General features: G+C 48.7%; 1 protein-coding gene and 1 pseudogene across 1 annotated transcript in view; one reads left to right on the forward strand and one right to left on the reverse strand.

Annotated features, from left to right (window-relative positions):
* Positions 1 to 1,676: 1,676 nt before the first annotated feature.
* The window catches only part of LOC135818316 (slowpoke-binding protein-like), a 33,994-nt gene continuing 12,861 nt past the window's right edge, over positions 1,677 to 22,809 (reverse strand). Inside the window, exons 5-16 of the mRNA XM_065331671.1 lie at positions 22,415 to 22,485; positions 22,006 to 22,086; positions 21,522 to 21,632; positions 21,007 to 21,102; positions 19,734 to 19,819; positions 18,522 to 18,628; positions 6,619 to 6,719; positions 5,881 to 5,934; positions 5,220 to 5,288; positions 3,638 to 3,726; positions 3,271 to 3,321; positions 1,677 to 2,852 (exon numbers count right to left, since the gene is read on the reverse strand). Coding sequence (XP_065187743.1) covers positions 2,609 to 2,852; positions 3,271 to 3,321; positions 3,638 to 3,726; positions 5,220 to 5,288; positions 5,881 to 5,934; positions 6,619 to 6,719; positions 18,522 to 18,628; positions 19,734 to 19,819; positions 21,007 to 21,102; positions 21,522 to 21,632; positions 22,006 to 22,086; positions 22,415 to 22,485 — 1,160 coding nt within the window. The 3' untranslated portion in view covers positions 1,677 to 2,608. The remainder of the gene's footprint in view (positions 2,853 to 3,270; positions 3,322 to 3,637; positions 3,727 to 5,219; positions 5,289 to 5,880; positions 5,935 to 6,618; positions 6,720 to 18,521; positions 18,629 to 19,733; positions 19,820 to 21,006; positions 21,103 to 21,521; positions 21,633 to 22,005; positions 22,087 to 22,414; positions 22,486 to 22,809) is intronic.
* On the forward strand, positions 16,138 to 16,917 carry LOC135816493 (uncharacterized; annotated as a pseudogene).

Here is a 22,809-nt window from a genome sequence, read left to right on the forward strand (position 1 = left end):
GACCAAGACCATTCGACTCAGCACCCCGAAGACTACAACTGGTGAAATTTTAATTTTTGCCTTAACTTCCCCTTTAACGATATCGGAACACAAATAGCACTATGTGTGCAATATTCCTTTCTAAGCTCACGCTGTGCGGTGCGGATAGGTCATGCGTCGTTGCCAACTTGCCGCATGTGCATGTGCAGCAGGAAGGCACCACATGTCGACTACTACTTATACTGTACAGTATTGTGTGCTTACATGCATCTACAGCCTTGTGGATGCAATTGAGTCTCACATACATGTACATGAAATATTGCTTGTAGTGCGGCATCAGGTGTTAATATACAATGGCTAAATATTTTTCTCGCAAAAATGACCGTATTCACCACAAGTGTGTTTATGTCCAGAGCCAACTCAAGTCCTGTATTATTTATGACCATGACAACAAGTATTCCGGGCTGAAATTCTTCTATGACAGGCATGAACACTTGCCTTACAATTGTTCGTGATTGTACGAAGTACATATTCGCTGTTGCATCAATTTCAAGTTGCACCATTTACATTGTAGTGCCACTAGTGGTATCACCTGCATGCGTATTGAGTCAAACAATGTTACCTCTGTATAATTATGCTTATCGTGGCTATCAAGAGCTTCGATGCAAATGCCCAGCTGACGAATGGTGTCCAGCTTGTGTTCAGCTCAGCTGGCACTCACAACTCATAATTATTGCGTTCTAGACGCCAGATGAGATGTTTCAGCTACAATGTAGGCAAAACGTCGTTGTTCAAGAAAGCCGTCACTTCATCTTCTGTCCATCCTCAATACAATAAAAGACAATAGCACGTTCAAGCAAATACGTCTGAAACACAGTAGCGACAATCCGACAGCGGCGACACGCCGTCTTCTCTGAATGAGCTTCTACCGTTCTACATTGTAATTCAGATTCCCCAACAAATGTCCAAATAAATAATAGATTTCCACCAAGCTCGCTAGAATCTTGCAAACCGTCAACATGCAGGCATTTCAAGTGTTCGAGCGTGCGTAGATTCTGCTCAGCGGCTCAAGAACATTCGCCACGCGAAAAAAAGTCGATGAGAAAGATGTAATGGTGGACGAAATTACGAAAATCGGAAGAAGGTATTCGACCCAGTTCGACTATCCTGAACTGGATTGGCAACGTCCAACAATCGGATTCGTATTCTATGGGGTCTCATGAGCTAGTGTGCCAAAGGGCGTTTACTTGGAGCTTCAGTGCATCACCTTCTCCGAAAGAGGCCTTTTCTGAGATTTGGCCGATGGACTATTACCCGGTATGGACTCTTGCAAAACTTACTTGCAACTAGACTTGAGAGGGCATCGGACACAAGTTGCATACAAATAATTATACTACAATGTGTACATGGAAAGCCCCGAGGCCCAAGCTCTGCAGGAAAACAAGTCACAGGTACCCGTACAACTTTGAACTTTGTATGCAACTACTCTGCAATGCCCTCCCAAGTCTAGTTGCACGTCATTCGGCATACCGTCTATTGACGTGGAGACACCAATTCTTTTTTGAATACAGACAATAACTTTATTCTGCATTTCTCAGATCACCTCCACTGTCGCATGTACCACACACAACCACGCACAGTCGAGTCACGACACACACACACAGTCAGAGCATGAGCATGCCAGTCGAGACGAATAATCACAACACTAGCAACATTTAAATAGCACAGCTATAGGCAGCTAGCTGCAGTGGAATCACGAAAAGCGCACAAATAACAATCAGGCCAGTAGCCGTGGGTCATGAGACCAGCATGAAAATAACAGATCTCCAAAATAGGGTCATATTTTCACAAGTTGAACAGCAAGCAAACTATGGATCAATACACCGACAATAACCATTGCCGGTATCAGCGAATCAAGACTAGGCTAATCATGAAATAATATTTTGCCTACAACTATAAACTATACGGTTCGATTCAGGTCCACAGTGGGTCTCTGGTTTTGTTCACAGTCGGTCTCTGGTTTTGTTCATAGTCGGTCTCTGGTTTTGTTCATAGAATTTAAATTAAAAAAGAGAGGACACTGTAGTGGAATAGACCAACATATTATTTTCCTAGATAGAGAATGTGTGTGGATCAGGCCAGCTGAAACAGAGGTGGTTGGGGGGGGGGGGGGTGCACACAGGGCAGCAGAGATGACAACATCAGATATGGAGCGTTGTGGTGGTGGTGAGACCTCACTGCAAGAAATGCAGTTTTCTCACAGAGACCCTGGTTAGATGGCAGGGCATTGCCACGAGGTATGATCATGTATTGGAACGACAAGACACAGCCTAGCCTGGCCACCACCAGTATGGAACAGTGCGGCTGCCACCGTAAAATGGCGAATACGAAAGCAAAAATAACGTTACACTTGTGTGCGGGCGCACACTCATATGCAGGCATACGCGGTGCATACGCGTACATGCACGCACACACACACACACACACACACACACACACACACACACACACACACACACACACACACGTACACACCCACCTCTCCAACATAACATGCCAGCGCAGTCCGATGGCCAACATAGAGCACTGCATTCGGACACTGGCAACCGGAGAGCGACGAAAGCGCCGGTCAGACTTTCGGCGCACTACGATCGTTCGTGACCGTCTTCTTCAACCGTGCGCCCGTGTGTATCTGGCCCAGTAACGCACCGCGGCCGGCTGAGGATGGAGGAGGACGTACGGCGGCTGCTGCAGCAGGCGGTGGGGGAGCAGCTGACGGTGGCGGCGGCGGCGGCGGAGGTGGATTGGCTGGCGAGGGTGTGGTGTTTGGCCGCGGCGATACGCTACTGGCGTTGGCTCGACTCGATGGCCGGCTGCAGACAGAGCACACACAGAGGACGAAGGACAGAAAGCGGAAAACTCTTACTCTCTCCCATTAACACTGACCCTTAAAAGAACAAGTCATACAAAAGCAAAGGCTTTGGCGAAGAGTGTGCTTACGTGCAAAACACACACAACAACAGGCAGAGGCTTTCAGTTGCCACTGCCACAGAGAGTTTCTTGTTGGATAGTTGCATAATCAAGAGTCGTGAAACCAACCAACCCAGCGAAGACTCTACGGCAACATGCCTCCTTATAGAACTGATGATTACATTCAAAAGCCTTGCTCTGCTGCTCCGCTGCCAAAGCCCTTCCAAATTAATCATTTCTCTCACACCAAGAATAAACTTGTTGACTACTACATGTAAGGGACCAAGTTGTACAAAATAAATATCCTCAAAGTAGCTTTACCTTGACTTCGAGGCACCTGATGTTGAGCCACGCTTTTTGCTCGACTTTGAGCTGCAACACACATGCATGCATGTACACACGCACACACCCACACCCACACACGCGCGCGCGCACAGACGCACACATATGCACGCACACGGAGCACAAGCTTCACAACACTTCCAGCGGCTAACAATCGGGTCAGACAGGATCACAAACCGTAGACTTTGCACATCGTCCACCGAGCCAGCTCAGCGAAATGCCAGCAAAACGTACTGAAGTTTCGCCATGCATAACGCACCTACAAGGGAAGTGAACTCGGTACTTCTCAGCCAGACAACTTCGTATGCGAGGTCAGTGTACTTCTCTACCATGTCCTTAGGCTTACCTTCCTGATGTACTTGTTCCAGAAGCCGTTGGCGATAACGTTCCTTTCCTCACTAGTTTCAGCAGTGATTTCATCTGAGATGTCAGAGCCTGGAGAGTACAGGAGAAGGCAGAGGACAGTTGGCGTGCATGTGCGACATAAGGGAGTGCAGAGGCCTGCTGTGTGCGTGTGTGTGTGTGTGTGTGTGTCCCCAACCTGTCGGAAGGCTGCCCTCTTGCCAAAGCATTTTGGAAGTTGGACTAGTTTCGGCTCCACAATCCAGTGTGTCGATACTATATAGCTTTCATGGCTGAGGTTGTTGGTACGTCTGTTGGCCCTGGGTTCCCAGTACCCAGTTGCCGAGGCTGGTTGGTAAAATAACTCCAATTTCACTTCAAGGTACCAGTGCATCTAGTGTCTGCTTTTATCAAAGCAATGTGCTGTCTATACTGGTTACCCTAGCAAGTGTAGGGTGTGCATAAGTAGCTGTCTTGGTCGTCCTATTCCGATGTACTTCGTGTGGTGTAGACCAGGTGTGCATGGGGGGGGGGGGGGGGGGGGGGAATTCATATGGCTTTGCCAGTTGTGTAGATTAGACAGTTATCTGGCGCTTGTCTTGATCTGTTTCAATCACAATCAGATCCGCTATCGTTGCTCTAAAGAGAAAATCTGTGCGTGCACATCCAGTGCATTTGCAGATCTGCGTGCTTCTCTTGTGACGGGCGTATATATGGTACATGGTACATGGTGTGTGTGTGAGTGAGTGAGTGTATGTGCGTGTGTGAGTGAGTGAGTGTATGTGTGTGCGTGTTTGTGTGTATGTCAGTGTGTGTGTGTGTGTGTGTGTGTGTGTGTGTGTGTGTGTGTGTGTGTGTGTGTGTGTGTGTGCGTGCGCTGGGAATTCCGCTGCGCATGCGGCAGAACGTTTAGGAGAATTGGTGATTTGAAGCGTCACCTCAAGTACTGCCCAACTCAGTAGTAGCCTATCATCTCCACTGGAGATGGGACGTCAAAAGAATAAAGGTCAAATGTGTATGTGTGTGTGTGTGTGTGTGTGTGTGTGTGTGTGTGTGTGTGTGTGTGCACGTGTGGCAACATAAGACAACTGAACTACTACACAATGCAGTGCGGACCAGAGGAAGCTCAGTCTCCGACCAGCGCAGACATATGAACACTTTTTCCTTGTCCCGCAGAGCCCCCCCCCCCACCCCCCCTCCCCGTATGCACAAATAAAATAAGTACATTAGACCACCTCGAAAGCAGGACCACTTTTCATTAGTCCTAGAAAGCCCCCCCCCCCCCCCCCCAGGGTTATGTGCATTCATACAAGATAGTTTAAGATACATCAAACCACCTGGGAACGGGGACCACTACTGTACGCTCGGTCCGGAAATTAGTTGGTTGGATTTTTTTAAAGTTTCGAAAAATTATAAAGATTATAATTATGTTGGTTGGATTTCTGACCGTCCACTGTCCGCATGCCTAGCGCCTCGCGCAGAAAGCAGTTGACATGCACACACTGTTCAGACATTAATCGCACCCCAGACAACAACGAAAACCGATTGCAAGAGGATGAACTAAGGGATGCACTGTGTTCACTGACCGGTGGGGTGTTGGTGCGATTCATTTCAGAAAGATCCACGCCGCCATTGAAGAACATATTATCTTTCAACTAAATGCAAACACACACATATACAAACCATGCAGTGAAGTTTGGCAGTCACTAGAAAAAAAGGAGATTGATTAGGGGAAGTGACAGAGAGAGAGAGAGAGAGACAGAGAGCGAGAGAGAGAGAGAGAGAGAGACATGGAGAGGGAGAGAGAGAGAGAGAGAGAGAGAGAGAGAGAGAGAGAGAGAGAGAGAGAGAGAGAGAGAGAGAGAGAGAGAGAGAGACATGGAGAGAGAGAGAGAGAGAGAGAGAAAGAGAGAGAACTAGAGAGAGAGAAAGAGAGAGAGAGAAAGAGAGAGAGAGAAAGAGAGAGAGAGAGAGAGAGAGAGAGAGAGAGAGAAGCAGAGGAAACATGATCAGAGCTGTTCTCTCACTGGGAGTTTCTGCATGCCGATAAAAGTGCAGCTTCCCCACCATTTGCCTCAATCTTACATACTCCTTTCCATGTCGGTATGAAGACATGACCAGTACATGCCATGAACAAAGTCCAGCATCTAGAGACACCAAATTCACAATGATCTACATCGCTACAGAACAAGGATAAAGCTGAGTCCGTCAAGGGGCACAGGCAAAAATGCATACATGTGTACTCACATCCTCCAACTTTGGAAATGTTCCGTCTGAGCGCAGGAAAATGTCCCGGAGGACCTGTGTGGTACGTCGGAGGACAACGACAGGAGCAATGAGAAAACAGACAAGCACACAGAAAAAGCAACACGTGTGTATGTGTGTGTGTGTGGGGGGGGGGGGGGGGGGGGGATCTGAAGAAATCTTCATGACCGGCAAAGCACCCACAACTGGCCCAGGTAGAGGTTGTGCCAAGAACAGTGAGTATAACAACAACAACAATGACGCCGACACAACAACAACAACAACAACAACAACAACAACAACAACAACAACAACAACAACAACAACAACAACAACATTGGCCACAGGCCGTCGTGAGAATAAAAGACTTCAAACAACAGGACGTGCTAGTGAACATTTTACGATTAGAGATTTTAAATATTTCGCAGGCAAAGCTTCAATGTCATGTACGAATATCAGGAAGCGGAGAATAGGAAAAAAGGATCCCCCCCGGAGAAGGTGTACGTGAGTGAAATGAACAGAGGTAGGTAGATAGATAGATAGAGAGAAAGAGAGAGAGAGAGAGAGAGAGAGAGAGAGAGAGAGAGAGAGAGAGAGAGAGACAAAGAGAGATAAAGAGAATGAGAGAGAGACAAAGAGAGATAAAGAGAATGAGAGAGAGAGAAAAGAGGGAGAAAGGCAGCATTTCCAGGCTTGCAAGGACACACACATACGGTCCTAGCTGCCAACACAAGAACACACCTGGGCACCCTGAGAGCTACTCCGGGCCGCTGAGATGTGGTGGTGTTCAGCCTTGGCTACATTCAACTCCTGGCCAAGCAGCATCTCATACAGGAAGTGACCTGAAGGAAGGTAAACATAGAAATACACACACACACACACACACACACGCACGCATGCACGCACACACACATTTGCGTTTAGTTACTTCAGAAGTATTATAAACACCATTAATGCAAATCTAGAAACGTTCTTATCATTCCCCACGACGTGACTTATCACAGACCGACTGTTCCAGTAGATCCCGTAGACTACCGTTTGCTAGGTCGATGTATTGTGTGCTGACCCGGCACATGTGAGCATGATGCTAGTACTGACTAGACACTGTTAGGACGTGTCTAGACATGCGATTGTCTGTACCGTAGCATTAATCTAGTACATGCATGGCATGCAATACCTGCCGGATCATATGACGGAACTGGTTTGCTGATTGGCTGTAGGTCTGTTCGCTTTATCAGCTGTGCTTTTTTGTTATAGTACCAGTTTCACTTTGGAAAGGAGGGTTTTTTTTTGTCCTGGAGAGAGGTAAACAGCAGAGTTGGTATGTCCGTGCCAAGGCACGATGATGTGTGCATACTATTAGTCTAGAGGTTTTCGTTCAGTTACGAAGAACAGAAACGAGAGAGCTTGGAAGCTCACGGCCCTACGCTATGCTTTTTTGCCTTGAGGACCTAGACAAAAAAATGCATAAGGATGTTATAAATTCTTTAAAAAAATCCTTTTTGTTTTAAGACATAACCTGGGATTCGATCCCGCACTATCGCGCGCCCTGCATGCCTCCCCCGATACACTTCGCATACATACTAATTCTTCCAAGTTGTTTCACATTGTGATCTTGCATTTGAAAGCCCTATTTGAATATGCATTGTGGCCAGCCGTCTTTGATGGCACGGTACGGCAGGGGATAGGTACGGGACAGGTACGATCGAGGGTAATACGACACCGTCTCCCGTACCGTACCATCAAACACAGCTGGCCACATACAGCTGCCCGCAATATTCAAATAGGGCTTTCAAATGCAAGATAATAACGTGAAGCAACTTGGAAGAATGGGTATGAATGCGAAGTGTATGGGGGAATGCATGTAGGGCGATAGTGCGGGTTTGAATCCCAGGATATGCCTGAAAAAAAAATAGGAGAATTGAAAATTTTATAACATCCTATGCTTTTTTGCCGTCAGATACGGATAGCGCCAGGCGTGACACAAACAAACAAACACACAAACAAACAAATACCAAACGAGAGAGCTTGGAAGCTCAGGGCCCTGCGCTATGCTTTTATGCTTTTTTGCCTAGCTCATCGTACATGTTATAAGAACTGAGGCAAAAGTATTTGCAGAATTTATTGCGGATTGTTATTTCTCTAATAATCATCTTCTTTTGGTTTGCTCCTTCTTTTCTTTTTATCTCCTTATACTGTAAATCAACAAATTTTGGCTGATGAGAAATAGAAACCTCTCTATTAGAGAGGTTAAAATGCACGTTATTTCCGACGTGACGCGCAATTTCACGTCAAATTAGAAATCGATAGGTATTTTTGCTCTCACATGCATCCATTGCTCAATAATGCATCAATTTCCTATATATTATGACAAACTTTGCCCTGTGATTTACTTTGGCCGGTTGGTACCAAGCGGCGAAATCAGCGAAATTAAATCGCCAGCGAAAATTAGTTGATTTTAATACAGTAATCGGATTTTCTGGCCTTTTTGTAGTAATACATGTACATTGACCTGTTGAGCCAATGACGACGCCGAATGCATGGTTGCCTGTGGAGCACATTACATAACTTAGCAGTCTCCTAAAATACGTATCCTGTCCGACGGCAAAAGAGTCTGCAGATTTAGTTATTCAGCGCGTCGACGGGATGTCTGCGACGCGAAAGTTCAGCTCGCGTTATTTGGCTCGCACGTCGAAAAATCAACGCGAGTGACCTGCTGCTCACGTGGAAATTTGGACATTACAATCATAACTTTACAGTCTCCTATAATACGTATCCTGTCCGACGGCAAAAGAGGCTGCAGATTTAGTTTTTCTGCGCGTCGACGGGATGTCTGTCCTGACGTTCACTGGGACCGGCGCTGACTCTGCCGATCACGGGCGTTCTGGACTCGACAGGATGTCTGTCCTGACGTTTCCTGGGACCAGCTTAGACTCTGCCGATCACGGGCGTTCTGGACTCAACGGGATGTCTGTCCTGACGTTGCCTGGGACCGGCGGACTCTGCCGATCACGGGCGTTCTGGAGTCGACGGGATCTCTCTTCCGACGTTTCCTGTGACCGGCGCTGAATCGCTCGTTCACGCTTATTTTGGAGACGACGCGATCTCTCTTCCAAAGTACATGTATGTTTATGCTGACGCTGTTTATGCTGACGCATCCTATCACCTGTTCGGCGTCTATTCTAATTTAATTTCCTCCTCGTCTTCCTATTTCTTTCCAAATCTCCCTCTACATCAGGGAGTCGTATACATAATACGACGAATATTGGTACGGTACGGGACAGATACAGGAGCCCGCAAATATTGTGGACAGCTGTTATGTACAATCCTGTAGAGCCTTTGTAGTCACAGATACGGGACAGATACGGGACAGATACGGGATAGCGCCAGGCGTGACACAAACAAACAAACAAACACACAAACAAACAAATACCAAATTAAAGCTGTGTGGACCCTGGCTAGCGCCAGACGTTACTGAAGTAACGTCTTCTGCATAGCTACGGGAATTAAAGCTGTGTGGACCCTGGCTAGCGCCAGACGTTACTGAAGTAACGTCTTCTGCATAGCTACGGGAATAAATACAGTCTTCTTTGGAGTCCAGATTCCGTGACCGAACAACTGGTCCTTCGAGCCGGATCCGAGTCCGAGGCAGTAATCGGAGTCGATGGAAAAAAGAACGAGCGTCAGGTCGACGAAGGGTAAGCCTCCTTCGCGATATGGAGAGTGGGATAGTGTCTCCCAAGTTTCCAAGAAATCCAGTAAGGAAGCCGAACTGGAACTCGCGGCCAGGATACGCGAGAGCGAGTTGCAAGCTGCTGAGGAATTAGTCCAGCTGGAGGCTGAGGCGGTCGAAAAGAGATTGGAACTCAACAGAGAGTTGGTGACCAAGCGATTGGCTGCAGACAGAGCAGCGCTGGAGTTGGAGCTCTCAGAGAAAGGCTCCACCGCGAGCAGCCGCAGGAGTCGGAGAGATGAAAGTGCACGGAGACTGTCCCACGCAGGTGTTGGACAAGGGCTCACGACAGAAGCACTCGTGCGCCATCATCAACTCCTTGAGAAGCTCAAAATTACCAGCGCAGAGTCTGGGAGAGCAGGGCGCGCCTTCAGCGTGGTGGACGCAGTTGACATCCAGCCGGCCAAGCCAAGACAAACACCAGCTGGTAGTCTGCCTCCATGCATGAGTGCTGTGGATGTGGAACGAAGAAGTCCCCAGAGCTGGCTACCAAGTAAGACCAAAACGGTGGAAGTGGAAGCTGGTCGAAGTGACGGACTGCCATCCACAGTGACACATGCACAGTCCATTGTCATTGATGGTCCAGTGAGCAGCGACAGCGCTAACGGCAGTCAAGTACATCCAGGTATGTCTGGTGATAGTGCAGTGAATCCTGTGTTGCAGAGTAACAGTTTTGCCCCAGTACAGGGGCGTAGCAGCCGCTCCGGCCGGTCCGGCTTTGGCCGGACCACTTTTTCGCCCGACCACGACCACCATAGTAAAACAATGCCAAAAGTGCCCAGAATGCAGGATTTTGCACCCTAATTTCAAAAACATTACGGGGGGGAGATCCCCCCGGCCGCACCACTGCCAACGGCGGTGCTACGCGCCTGCAGTAGCTGTGGCTAATACTAGTAACAACGCACAACACAGACCAGGAAAGATGGTCACTGTGCAGTCCAGCTTTGCACCATTCACCACAACTACAGTCCATTCAGAAAAAGATGAACTTCTAGCTTTTGGCCATAAATGGGTCAAACTTTGAGTTTTTTTAGAATTTTTTTCTGCAATCCCCTATGGAATCCTCTTCCAATTATGTTTCTGAAGTCTATTTGTCCAAAAAGCAAGCCATAACAAGAATAGGATATCGGCCAGGTTTTGCCCCAGAAGCATTGAATTGGAAAAAACCATCAAAATCCAGGCCGTTTGACCCTGCCTGCAACAGTGCATTGTGGGATTCGAACCCCAGTTCAGGTACCCTTTTTGGACTCTTTTTCAAAGTTCAAATTTCGCAGCACTGCACTGTGTACAATGAAATCACGAAAAATCGCCAAATACGGGAGCTCGCCAGAGCCAGAGCCCATCTTTTTCTGAATGGACTGTAGTCTGAAGCCACAACTGCCCCAAGGCCCACAGTATCAGACAGCAGCTAACCAGAAGTATCACCCTGCTGTGACATCTCAAGTGCAGCCAAGTAGCTACACAGTCCAGCAGAAAGTGCCTAGCCAGCTTGGACAGGCCAGAGTAGTGAGTGCAAGAGGTCAATCAGCCAGACCCACAGCCAGCAGCCAGAATCCTGCAACTACTTTCTACTCACCGTATGTACAGCAGCAAAGTGCACCAGCAGCTGCACAGAGTCAGTTGTCTACGCAGTATAGTCAGCCAGATGGACAACGTCCATATACATCACCAGCTGCGAATCCTGCAACTTTCTACACGCCATATTATGTACAGCAAAGTGCACCAGCAGCTGCACAGAGTCAGTTGGCTACGCAGTATAGTCAGCCAGATGGACAACGTCCATATACATCACCAGCTGCTTACCCTCATGCCGGGACATACAGATCCCATTTGAAGCCGTTGAAGCTACCGCAGTTTGACGGAGCGCCAGTGAACTATGTCCCTTGGAGACAGAAATTCATGAGTTTGGTGGGAACAGACCCCCACACAACTGAGCACTACAAGATGGCGAGACTGAGAGAGTCACTCGCCGGAGGGAGTGCCGAGGAACTCGTCCAGGACATTATGGACGGAACAGGCGCCTTTCAAGCAGCATTGGTGGAAATAGAAGCCTGGTATGGCGGTGAGGAGCGACAACTTGAGCGTCACGAGAAAGATATCCTGACGTGGCCCAAGATTGACAACGCTAAAGCCACCGACAAGCTAAAGAAGTTTGCTCTAAACCTGCGGAGTACCCTGGTCAACATGAAGTCGTGTGGCATTGCTCCCGGCCGTGAACTGTACCTAGCAGCAACCCAGAAAATACCACCGACCTTCCTGCTGAGGTATTTTGAGCTGCACGAGGACCGGAACTGCGATGTTTGCAACTTTGCAGACTGGCTACTGAATCTGGTTCATATGCTGAGAAAGGTAGAGGAGAGGCAGGCAGAGACCCACAAGACACCCACATCAACGGCAGTGCTGCAGAAGTCACAGAGCCGACACGATCATCGACCACATAGAACGCGGGCAACCCCAATCAAGAAAGTCACCATCCCTAAGTTGGAGTTGCGAGGTGCAGTACTTGGCCTGCGCACCAGCAAAGTTGTCAGCCAAGCCCTCGCTATTCCTGTTGCTGAACATGTGTTCTGGACCGATTCCCTCAACGTCGTGTACTGGGCGAGGAGCCATGCCAAGAACTTCACTTCAGATGTCGCCTGCCGGGTCGGTGAGATTCAAGCCGACACCAAAGCTAGCCAATGGAGACACGTACCAGGAGTCCTCAACCCAGCCGACTTCCCATCTCGAGGTATGAAAGTGCTGGACCTCGTTGGACGTCACACATGGTGGAGTGGTCCGGACTTCCTGACCAGACCGGAGGCAGAGTGGCCGCTTGTGGAGCTTGCTACCCCTCCGCAACTACCTGGTGAGCTGAAGAAGAAGCCATGTATGACATTCGCCAGCCAGGTGACGCCATCTCGACTAGATCCTGCCACATATTCGACGTGGGAGCGTCTTACCAGGGTGACTGCCTGGTGCTTACGGTTCGTACAAAATGCCCGACGGCAGACTGCGACAGTCACGAGGGGGGAAACCCACGTCGACACCGCCAACACCAGTGCCCCACTAGTCTATGTCCGTTTAGCAAGCGGTCATAAGCCAAGATCAGTAGTGACAGTACCGGTGCTGACGGCAGCAAAAGTAGCAGGAGCCGAACGACATTGGTTTGCACAAGCTCAGCTGTCAGCGTACCCAGCCACGCTTAAGCGCTTACGGGCAGGTGAGGAATTACCACCATCTGACCCTCTCTACCGGCTCAACGCGGTCCTGGATGCGACGTCACACCCTGCTCTCATGGTCGTCAACGGACGACTGAAGCATGCTGTCAACCTACCTGTTGGTGTTCGCCAGCCATTGATCCTACCACAGCGTCACCGAGTCACTACGCTACTCATCCAGCGCGAAGACGACCTCTGTTGCCATGGTGTCGGAACCCAGCACCTGCTGTCCAACCTACGACAGAGATTCTGGATTGTACATGGTACATCAGCGATCAAAAGTGTACGTGCACAATGCGTTACATGCAGCCGACTGATGAGTAAGGCTGCGGAGCAGATCATGGGACCGCTACCCAACCATCGCACGTGTGGTTCTCTCAAACCATTTACCAGATGTGGAGTAGATTACGCAGGACCGTTCTACACAAAGCAAGGGCGTGGTCGAGTGCAGCAGAAGCGGTACATGTGCGTTTTCACCTGTTGGGAGACCAGAGCATGCCACTTGGAGATGGCCTTCTCTTTGGACACAGAAGCATTCCTGATGGCATTCTCCAGATTCATCAAGCGTCGCGGCACTCCGTCCATCATGGTGTCGGACAACGGCACGAACTTTACAGCTGCCGAGCGAGAGCTCCGAGAGGCGAGCGAAGCCATTGATCGCACGCAAGTCAGCAGGAAATTCGCTCATGAAGGAATAGAGTGGCGGTTCAATCCTCCGCGAGCACCCCACTTCGGAGGAGTATTCGAAATTGTTGTGAAAGCTGCTAAGCGTGCCATCACCACAGTACTCGCTAATGCTTCGCTTACCGACGAGGAGTTGCTGACCGCACTGATTGAAGCAGAGCATCTCATCAACACTCGTCCGCTGACTACAGTCTCAGATGATGCTCAGGATGATCAGCCCCTCACTCCCCAGCATTTCCTTGTGGGACGTATGGATGCGCCTCTGGCCAAGGAAGTGACGGTGCTTGGTGAGCATCAGCATCAGCGGAAGAGATGAGCGGCAGTACAGCGATTAGTACACGAAGTGTGGCAGCGATGGAAAAGAGAGTTTCTACCATCCTTGAACCTCCGGAAGTGCTGGCGCCAGGCCAAGAAGAGCTTGAAGGTGGGTGATGTGGTGATGTGGATGAGTCCCGGCACTCCGCGCGGAGAGTGGCCATTGGGTCGCATTATGGAGACCTTCCCAGGAAAGGACAACAAGGTGCGCGTCGTGGACGTCAAGATTGGAGGCAAGATCCTGCAACGTGCCATCCATCATCTCGTTCCTTTGCCAGTTGGAAATGAGTAACAGTGATGGACATGATTATGTAGTTGTGTCACACTCGGATTGTTTTTTTTTTTTAGTGTGGTTTTCTCCTCGTGTGAGAGGGGGATATGTTCCAGTAGATCCCGTAGATTACGTTTGCTAGGTCGATGTATTGTGTGCTGACCCGGCACATGTGAGCATGATGCTAGTACTGACTAGACACTGTTAGGACGTGTCTAGATATGCGATTGTCTGTACCGTAGCATTAATCTAGTACATGCATGGCATGCAATACCTGCCGGATCATATGACGGAACTGGTTTGCTGATTGGCTGTAGGTCTGTTCGCTTTATCAGCTGTGCTTTTTTGTTATAGTACCAGTTTCACTTTGGAAAGGAGGGTTTTTTTTTGTCCTGGAGAGAGGACAACAGCAGAGTTGGTATGTCCGTGCCAAGGCACGATGATGTGTGCATACTATTAGTCTAGAGGTTTTTGTTCAGTTACGAAGAACAGAAATAAATACAGTCTTCTTTGGAGTCCAGATTCCGTGACCGAACACCGACTACCAGGGTTTGTGTCATGCTGTGAGGCAGCTTCAACATGATAGTGGTGTGACCCTTAAAACCCGGCTGCCATTGAGTAGGGAGACGTGGTATGGAATATACCCAACGTGGCTTCCACGCTGGATCAGCAGGGGGGGGGGGGGGGGGGGGGGTTCACATGCCTGCACATGTTCCAAGTTCACCTAAACACCTGCCACAGACAACACTGCGGCCCACTGGATATGCCGTGCTACGCATATCGTCAAGAGTACTCTAATTTCAGAAATTTTCGGTGCTCAATATTTTCGGTATGAGGGCAAAGGGCCAGGTTGGGTGAACAGAAATTTTAGGTACAGAGAAGCAGTTCCCACGTACAGCGGTGTGCTAGCAGAAATGGTGTCTCGGCTTGTGGATCGCACAACTTCTGGAGCATGATGGGGGTTGCGTACACACCCCTCAGGGTTCTTGACCTGGTAGCACTCTACGGTATTCTACCGTAGATTCTACTTGGTGCATAGCCCATCGATGCAATCTTTTTGTCTCTGTGTGTCTCGAACTCTCGTATCCCTGGGCATGGCACGCGCCACCATTTTCGAAAATTTTGTTCTCGTGTTGGGCGAAAGAAAAACGACGTTGTTTATTGTCGTTTGCTTTGAAGATGGATGGTTGTGGCTCACCTCTTGCAAGGTGTTCTAGTGTCTCCCCTGCTGGTCAGGTGGAGGCACCAAGCGACATTCTTCCTCCTGCTGGTCAGGTGGGATTACCTAGCGACGCTGTTTATCCTGCTGGTCAGGTGGACATGCCGAGCGACCTTCTTCATCCTGCTGGTCAGGTGGAGTTAGTTCCAAACGCTGTTACCATTTTTGGCCATTTACCGACATTTCAGAGAGCTTGGCCTTGACTACTCCGTATTTACAGCTCACGAGATGGTGGCGATGGATGGTGAGAGGTGAATTGAGATACCAGCGGTAGCTGCTGCCACTCTCACAGCATCATCCACCCCTGTTACCATCGCTCGACTTGTTGTGAGATCAGATGGACACTTCGTCTACGAGGCACTACTTGGTGGAGTGGCTGAAAGTGGTACCTGCAGCTCTGACCTAGCTGCCCTAAATCTTTACCTTAGGCGTTTACTGCCAACATCAAGTTTGAAGTTTTGCCCAGGGATAAAAGAGTATGAGGAAAAGTATGCTGCTGTTCGTTTCGACACCAAACAGCTGCGGAGATTCAACTGGCCTTTTAATAACCCGCATCGATTCGAAAGCATGTGCCATCTGGCATGATCTGCCCTGGAGCGCAAGCATTTTTGAGTGATCTTCATCAATCACTCTGTGCTCGTCCTGCAAGTCCTTACGCCGGCAGCTCAAAAAGCTCAACCAGAGAGCAGAGAATAGGACAGAGGGTGATCGGTTGAGAAGAGTGGAAGCGAGCTCCAATGTCCCCATTCAGTTCCTATAACCGCATTCTCAGTCCCGACGTCGCCTGAGTGGCCGCCATCAACGGCAAGAACTCACTGATCGGCTGTCCAAGTATTCCGGAATGGAACTCTTGCTCAGCCAGGCTCAGAGTAGAGAATTGCAAAAGTCTTGCAACGTTATTGCAGCCAGCCACTCGGATGAGTTGAAGAAAGTTATTGCAGGGGTGGGGAGCAACGCATCCATGCTGACATCCACCTGGGAAGCAGACTTGGTCAAAGCACGAGACGTGTTCAATGCTGAGCAAGCTGGTAATACGAACGGTGACCATGGCAATAGATGGAGTATGCTGACATACCGAATCGCATTGGCAGTGTACAGCAGAAGTCCGTCTGCCTATGACGCCTTGAAAAGCTTTGGAATTTTCAAGCTTCCTAGCGTTCGGTCTCTGAAGCACTTCACAAGTAGCCAGTAGAGAAAACCGGGATGGTGTGAGGAGCACATTATGGAACAACGTGCAAAATACGACCTATTCACAACACAGCGAGAGAAGGATGGCAACAGGAAACCTTGCTGTGACGGCATTCTCATTTTCGATCAGGTAACGGTCATTTCGAAAGTTCTTTGGAATTCCCGTAGTGAGGAGATTTATGGCCTTGTAATGCCTAGTGCGGAAATGCAGAGCTTGCATGATGTGTTTCAGTCTCCCAAGGAGGACCACTCCGAGCGAGCTGAGTATGTTCTCCAGTTTATCTGGGGGGACATGACTGGTCCCTTTGACATCATCGGCCCATCCTACACCTCGGCACAGTCCCTGGACTCGAAGTTCACTTACAGCTGTGTGATTCGTGCGATAAAGGCTCTTCCAAGCATACAACTTCTACTGTCGTGCCTTAGTGTTTGACGGTGCTGCCACAAATCTAACGATGGTGAAAGCAATGGCAGGCGTGCGTGGACCGTATCCAACCACAGGCGAAGCTGGCTCCAACAAGCACGAAATCCCAGTGTCTGTGGGCCATCCGTTCTGGCCCGGCCAGAAGCTCCATTTCTTCATGTGCCTAGTGCCTATCCCACCAGCTCAAGAATAATGTGAATGGTCTATTTTCATCCAGGCAGGGTGGGACAAAGCAGTTCACATCTCCTGCAGATATCGCATTTGGTTGGCAAGCCATCATCGATCTCTATAATCGAGATCTGAGTCGCCACCAAAAAGGCTTGCCGAGGGACGTACCTGAGCTACGGAAGAATTTTATCTGGAGGCATGCATGGACAAAGCTGAATGTGCATCCTGCTAAAGTGATGCAACAAGACCATGATGTTCTTAGTGAACTCCACCAGTAGAGCAAGACAACACCTCCGCCATCTGATGTAAAGAATGCGCAGGCATGTCTGGATTACCTTTCTGCTTGCAACCTCATCTTTGAGCGTGGCTTGCTCAGTCACGAGGATGTGTCCAGCATGCAGGCAACAGCCATTCAAAATGTCAGAAATGAGCTCAAGCACTTCATTCACTGGCGCGATGGCCTTCTCGGCAAGCACCCAGGACTTTCTCCTGTTTCGCCAGGTCAGAAAATGGTTTTGGCCTGGCAAACATGGGACCTGCTGAGGCTGATCTGCTATGGATTCATTCAATTTGCGGAGGAGTTCCTTCCTGCGCACCCCGCCTATTACTGTATAAGCAGAAAATTTCGTCGGTCGATAATTTCGTCCAACTCAAAAGAAAGGCAGTTCGTCCGGCTGTAAATTTCGTCCATGGATCATAAGAGTGTATTGAAAAGCTGGACAAATCCGGATTAGTCCGGCATTTAATTTAGTCCCAAAGCTCCTTGGACGAAAGAGACGAAATTAAATTCCAGACGAATATTTCTGCTTGCACAGTACATTGTGCCAGTGAGAGTATCCGGTAGTGCGATAGAAACGATTTTCTCTCAGTGTAAACATGCAGCTGGTGGGCGTCTTCCCGAAAAAAAACTACATGACATCCCTGGGTACTGTAAGTTTGCAGCGAAGCTTGCATCCGGTGCACTCAAGCGGCAAAGATTACCGTGATGCAATTGCCCATGTGGATGTGCCCCTGCGCCGCAAGAAGTGATGTAATCCGATTCGATACGATATGGTCATACCTCCCCTATCTCTCTATCTGTGTCTCTCTGTCTGTCTGTCTGTGTGTCTTTCTCTTTTTCTGTCTGTCTTTCTCTGTTTCTGTCTGTCTGCCTGTCTGCCTGTCTGTCTGTCTGTCTCTCGCTGTCTCTCCATACATCCCCCCTCTCTCTTCTGTCTGTCTATCTCTCTTTATGTCTCTCTGTTTGTCCCTATGTCTCTGTCTGTCTGTCTGTCTGTCTGTCTGTCTGACTGTCTCTCTCTGTGTGTATGCTCGGTATACGGAGAGTTTCGCGTTCGGAAAATTCCCCACCGCACAGTGCGTGGACAACATGAACACGAGCAAGTCCCAGCAGAGTTTCAGTCTCGAGAGCATAGCACTGCACCCTTCTACTTTGTGATCCTTACCGAAAAGAACAACTTCCAAAGCGTCCAAGTCGTCTTTGACAGCACGCCGCACCAGCGGATACATACGAGATGGGTAGCCAAATATGGTTTGTTCATAGCCTCCGAGTCTGACAGCAGTGACAGCAGAACACATGTACCAACACACACACACACACACACACACACACACACACACACACACACACACACACACACACACACACACACACACACACACACACACACACACACACACACACACACACACACACACACACACACACACACACACACACACACATATAGACACACACACACATACACACATATAGACACACACACATAGACACACACATACACACACATAGATACACTCATACACACACATATAGATACACACATACACACACATATAGATACACACATACACACATATAGACATACACACATACACATACATATAGACACACACATACACACATATAGACACACACACATACACACACATATAGACACACACAAATAGACACACACACATACACACCCACATAAACAGGCGGGCACAGTGGGTTGGTCAAAGACCATGATTGAGATACAAGAGGTACCTGGCTCAAGTCCTGCCTGGGAGCGGTTTTTCCAGCCGTGCTGCTACCCATAGTCAACTGGGAACTTGTGGCCAGGCACAAGGGAAGGGGTACATGGATGCGGCTAATGGGGTTTCTCGGCACTTGTGCCAGTGGTTGTGAGACTTATCCACTCACCCCACCCACTGTTAGGCGCTGCATCTGCCGCTAGAGTTTTACCGGGTGTTAGCGGCCGTCGTGAGTTCCCTTCGGGAACGGACACGATACTTTACTTTTTTAGTTTTTTTATACACTCAACCACACACACCCACACACATGGGAACACACAGACACCGACACAGACACACACGAGCACACACAGGTACACACACACAGGTACACACACAGGTACACATACAAAGAATGTACTGTAAAAGCAGTAGATGTAAGTCCAAGCCAGTGAACGTCAAGGCTACAAAGAGTCAGAAACAGACTACATGCACGAGTGGATGCTCCCCCCTCCTCCCCTCAAATACGTATGCGCAATACGTATGCACGTGCTCAGGCACAGGCACATCAATGCGGCCATGAACGCTACCCCCTCCCCCTCAAATACGAACACACATGTACAGGCGCAGCCACATGGATACGACCATGAACGGTGACTCACTTGCAAGACCTGCCGTCAACAAACACGTTGCCGCTGTGCAGATGTAGACATGGTGGAAAGCCACGGCCACGCAGGAATATTAGAGCCTGCAGTAGAGTGAGTTGAAACACCGCCCATACAGCACAAACACAATAATATCATAGAGGAAAACCTACGTGGAGACAATAACTTAATGGTGGTGGTGGTGACAGTCGATTTTTTTCTTCAGGCTTTTCCCGTTTGCGTCTTTCCCCCCAAACCAGTGAATAATTTAATTATAGCAATAAAAAGGATCAGCTGCGCACTCATTCTATACACGCATCAAGGCAAAGTTTGACAACTTGTGCAAGTACAGAGGGAAAAGAAGTTTCAGCCTGGATTAAAAACTACGGCCAGGTTACTAGGAGACCCATCTGGGAGTCGGTACTGCAAATGGGGAAACGTTAGCGCCGGTTGTAGTCCACCATTAGTGAGCACAGATCAATTTGTACCTGGAAATGTTTGAGATTGGAGTCAATTTCATTTTGTCATTACACCTCTACATTTCACACCGGCTTACATGCGGACTTTGACCACTTTGGTGGTGGGTCCGATCTACTCACCTCCCACAGCTTTACGAGTTGCATCTACGCCTTGATCCAAGAGGGTGGTGGCATACCTGCGGATGCGGAGAACTTTGCTTCCAGCCCAGTCTCACGCGAACCGTGATTTTTTTACATGTACTTTTACGAGTTCACACCCATCGCGAAATCACAAACGTTTCCCGGTTGACAGTACCTTTCTTTGATTGAGGACGGAGAGAAGACAAGCATTGCCCTCGCTACGTTGAGCTTATTGAATCAAAAGCGCTCATACAACTCTTGCCCGTTACGGTCAGACTGGACTACTGTAAAACCGGAAAGTCTAACGAGTCACAAAGTCTAACGTTTTAACGACCAATTTTTTTTCCTTATTGAAGAAACGTAATCGCGAACCCGGTTTGAGATGTCTGTGTAAAGATGCGCACACAGATGGGTGGCCAAGTAGCCATCGTTAAACTTTCTGCACGTTATCATGCCAAAATTACACAAACGTTAAACTTTTTGGTCGTAACTTTTCCGGTTTTACAGTATAAGCTACTTTCACCTTAACATAACAGAAACATTTTTTTTCGCTTTGGCAAAAGTTTTAAAATTCAACATTGTCTGAACTGTAGCAACCATGGCATTGGCAGCACAGACTTGTCAGCAGCAGTACACCGGATCATAGTATACTGGTACACATTCGTTAGGTTCACATGCCAGTCACTGCATACCTCTAGTACTTGTCGGCCGTACGTGCGGATGAGCCCTTCGGACAGCGGCCGCCCGCGGAACTGGTACTTCTCATGCATGACATTGTCGGGTTTGGACTATACAACAAACAGAGAAAGACAGACAGACAGATAGCCCGACAGACAGACAGAGAGACACAAAGACAGACATGTAGGCAGGCAGGCACACAGACACACAGACAGACACACACACACACACACACTCACACTTACTTCAGCTTATTGTTTTGAGATAAAACAGGCTTACCCGAGACAAAAAGGCTTATGATAGCTGCAACACTGCTCCAACACATGCACGTCAGTGGCAACAATGTGACCGAAAAACAGACCACAACACGATTGGTAATCAAAGCAATCACACCATTATCCACACTTCACTATTCCGTGAAAGAGAAACTCCAGCAATCTCTCTCGCTCTAAAAGTACTCCAGAAGTACGCAGAGTACACAGTGAGCTGGCCTGGCGAAAAGGCAATACAGTAGACTTGAGGGGCTCACATTGTAGATTTGGTCCTTGATGCTGCCCTTTTCCATGCGCTGATGAATGACCGTGACTAGATCCTGCTCGGCTATGTAGTCGACGTGCATGACTGGGAACAGGTACGCATGCTGAGAGCACAACAAAACACATCGATGCACACACCCGCACACACACACACACACACACACGCGCGCGCACACACACACACACACACACACACACACACACACGCATGTGAGCATGCATACACACACAAGTACAGTTAAAACTGGATACAATGTACTTCAAAGTACCCACAAGGGAACACAGACAAAGTACTTCCTAGCTGAAGTACTTACTATACATTTTGCACAAAAAAAAGTTAACTTTCACGCAGTAAGTACCTATGTTCTGAGTTACTGGCATTCCTAGCTATGGGCTGTGCTCGGTCCCCACCTGCCTGGATTAGGGGACTTTTACTGCACATACATACCGTACATCTTGTTGAACATATGCACGTACCCGCAGAGCTGTCATGAGTTGCTGGATAGTCCGGACGGTTGCCTTGCTCAAGTCAACGGGACACGTCGAGGCACGGCCCAGCTAAACGATAATAGTCAATAGGAGAACAGAGAGCAGCGTTACACCAGTAGCACAATCATTCGGCAGAAGCACAGACAGACACGCAAGTGAGGGAAATACACATGTGCACGCACACACACACCAACATCCACACACACACATGCGTGCGCACGCACGTACGTACCCCCCCCCCCCCCCACACACACACATGCACAGGCAAAGAGCGGCCCACGCGAGCCAACAGCGCATGCTAGGCAGTGCTGCATACTGTCACCCTTACTCCAGATTACGAATACAAAGCACGAGATAAGAAAAGAAAAGAAAAGTGCCCGTTTAAAAATGATCTTACCATGCTCATAATGAGCTCCTTATTCGACCTGTTGTCCGTGATAAGATACCAACGCTTGCCGGCTCTGCCACCTATCCGACGCGAACACACACACACACACACACACACACACACACACATCAGCAATGCAACAACCACACGAGCACATGCATCCCTGGCAGTTGCCGTGAAACTTCAGTACAACGTACCTCCTCCGACATACAGACAAGTCCAATACAAACCGTATAGCCCAGGGTAATGTACACTAAAGTCAAATGACTGGTATTGTATAAAGCAAGCCCCCAATTTTTAACATGTACTTACCGTATTTTATCGGTTTTATTGACCTAAAAACTGGTCTAAACAGGGGCAGTCGACTTACAACCGGGGTATAAATGCCCTTAAAGGGGCACTCC

Source organism: Sycon ciliatum, chromosome 5 (genome assembly GCF_964019385.1).
Source record: "Sycon ciliatum chromosome 5, ocSycCili1.1, whole genome shotgun sequence".
Classification (NCBI taxonomy): Eukaryota; Metazoa; Porifera; class Calcarea; order Leucosolenida; family Sycettidae; genus Sycon; species Sycon ciliatum.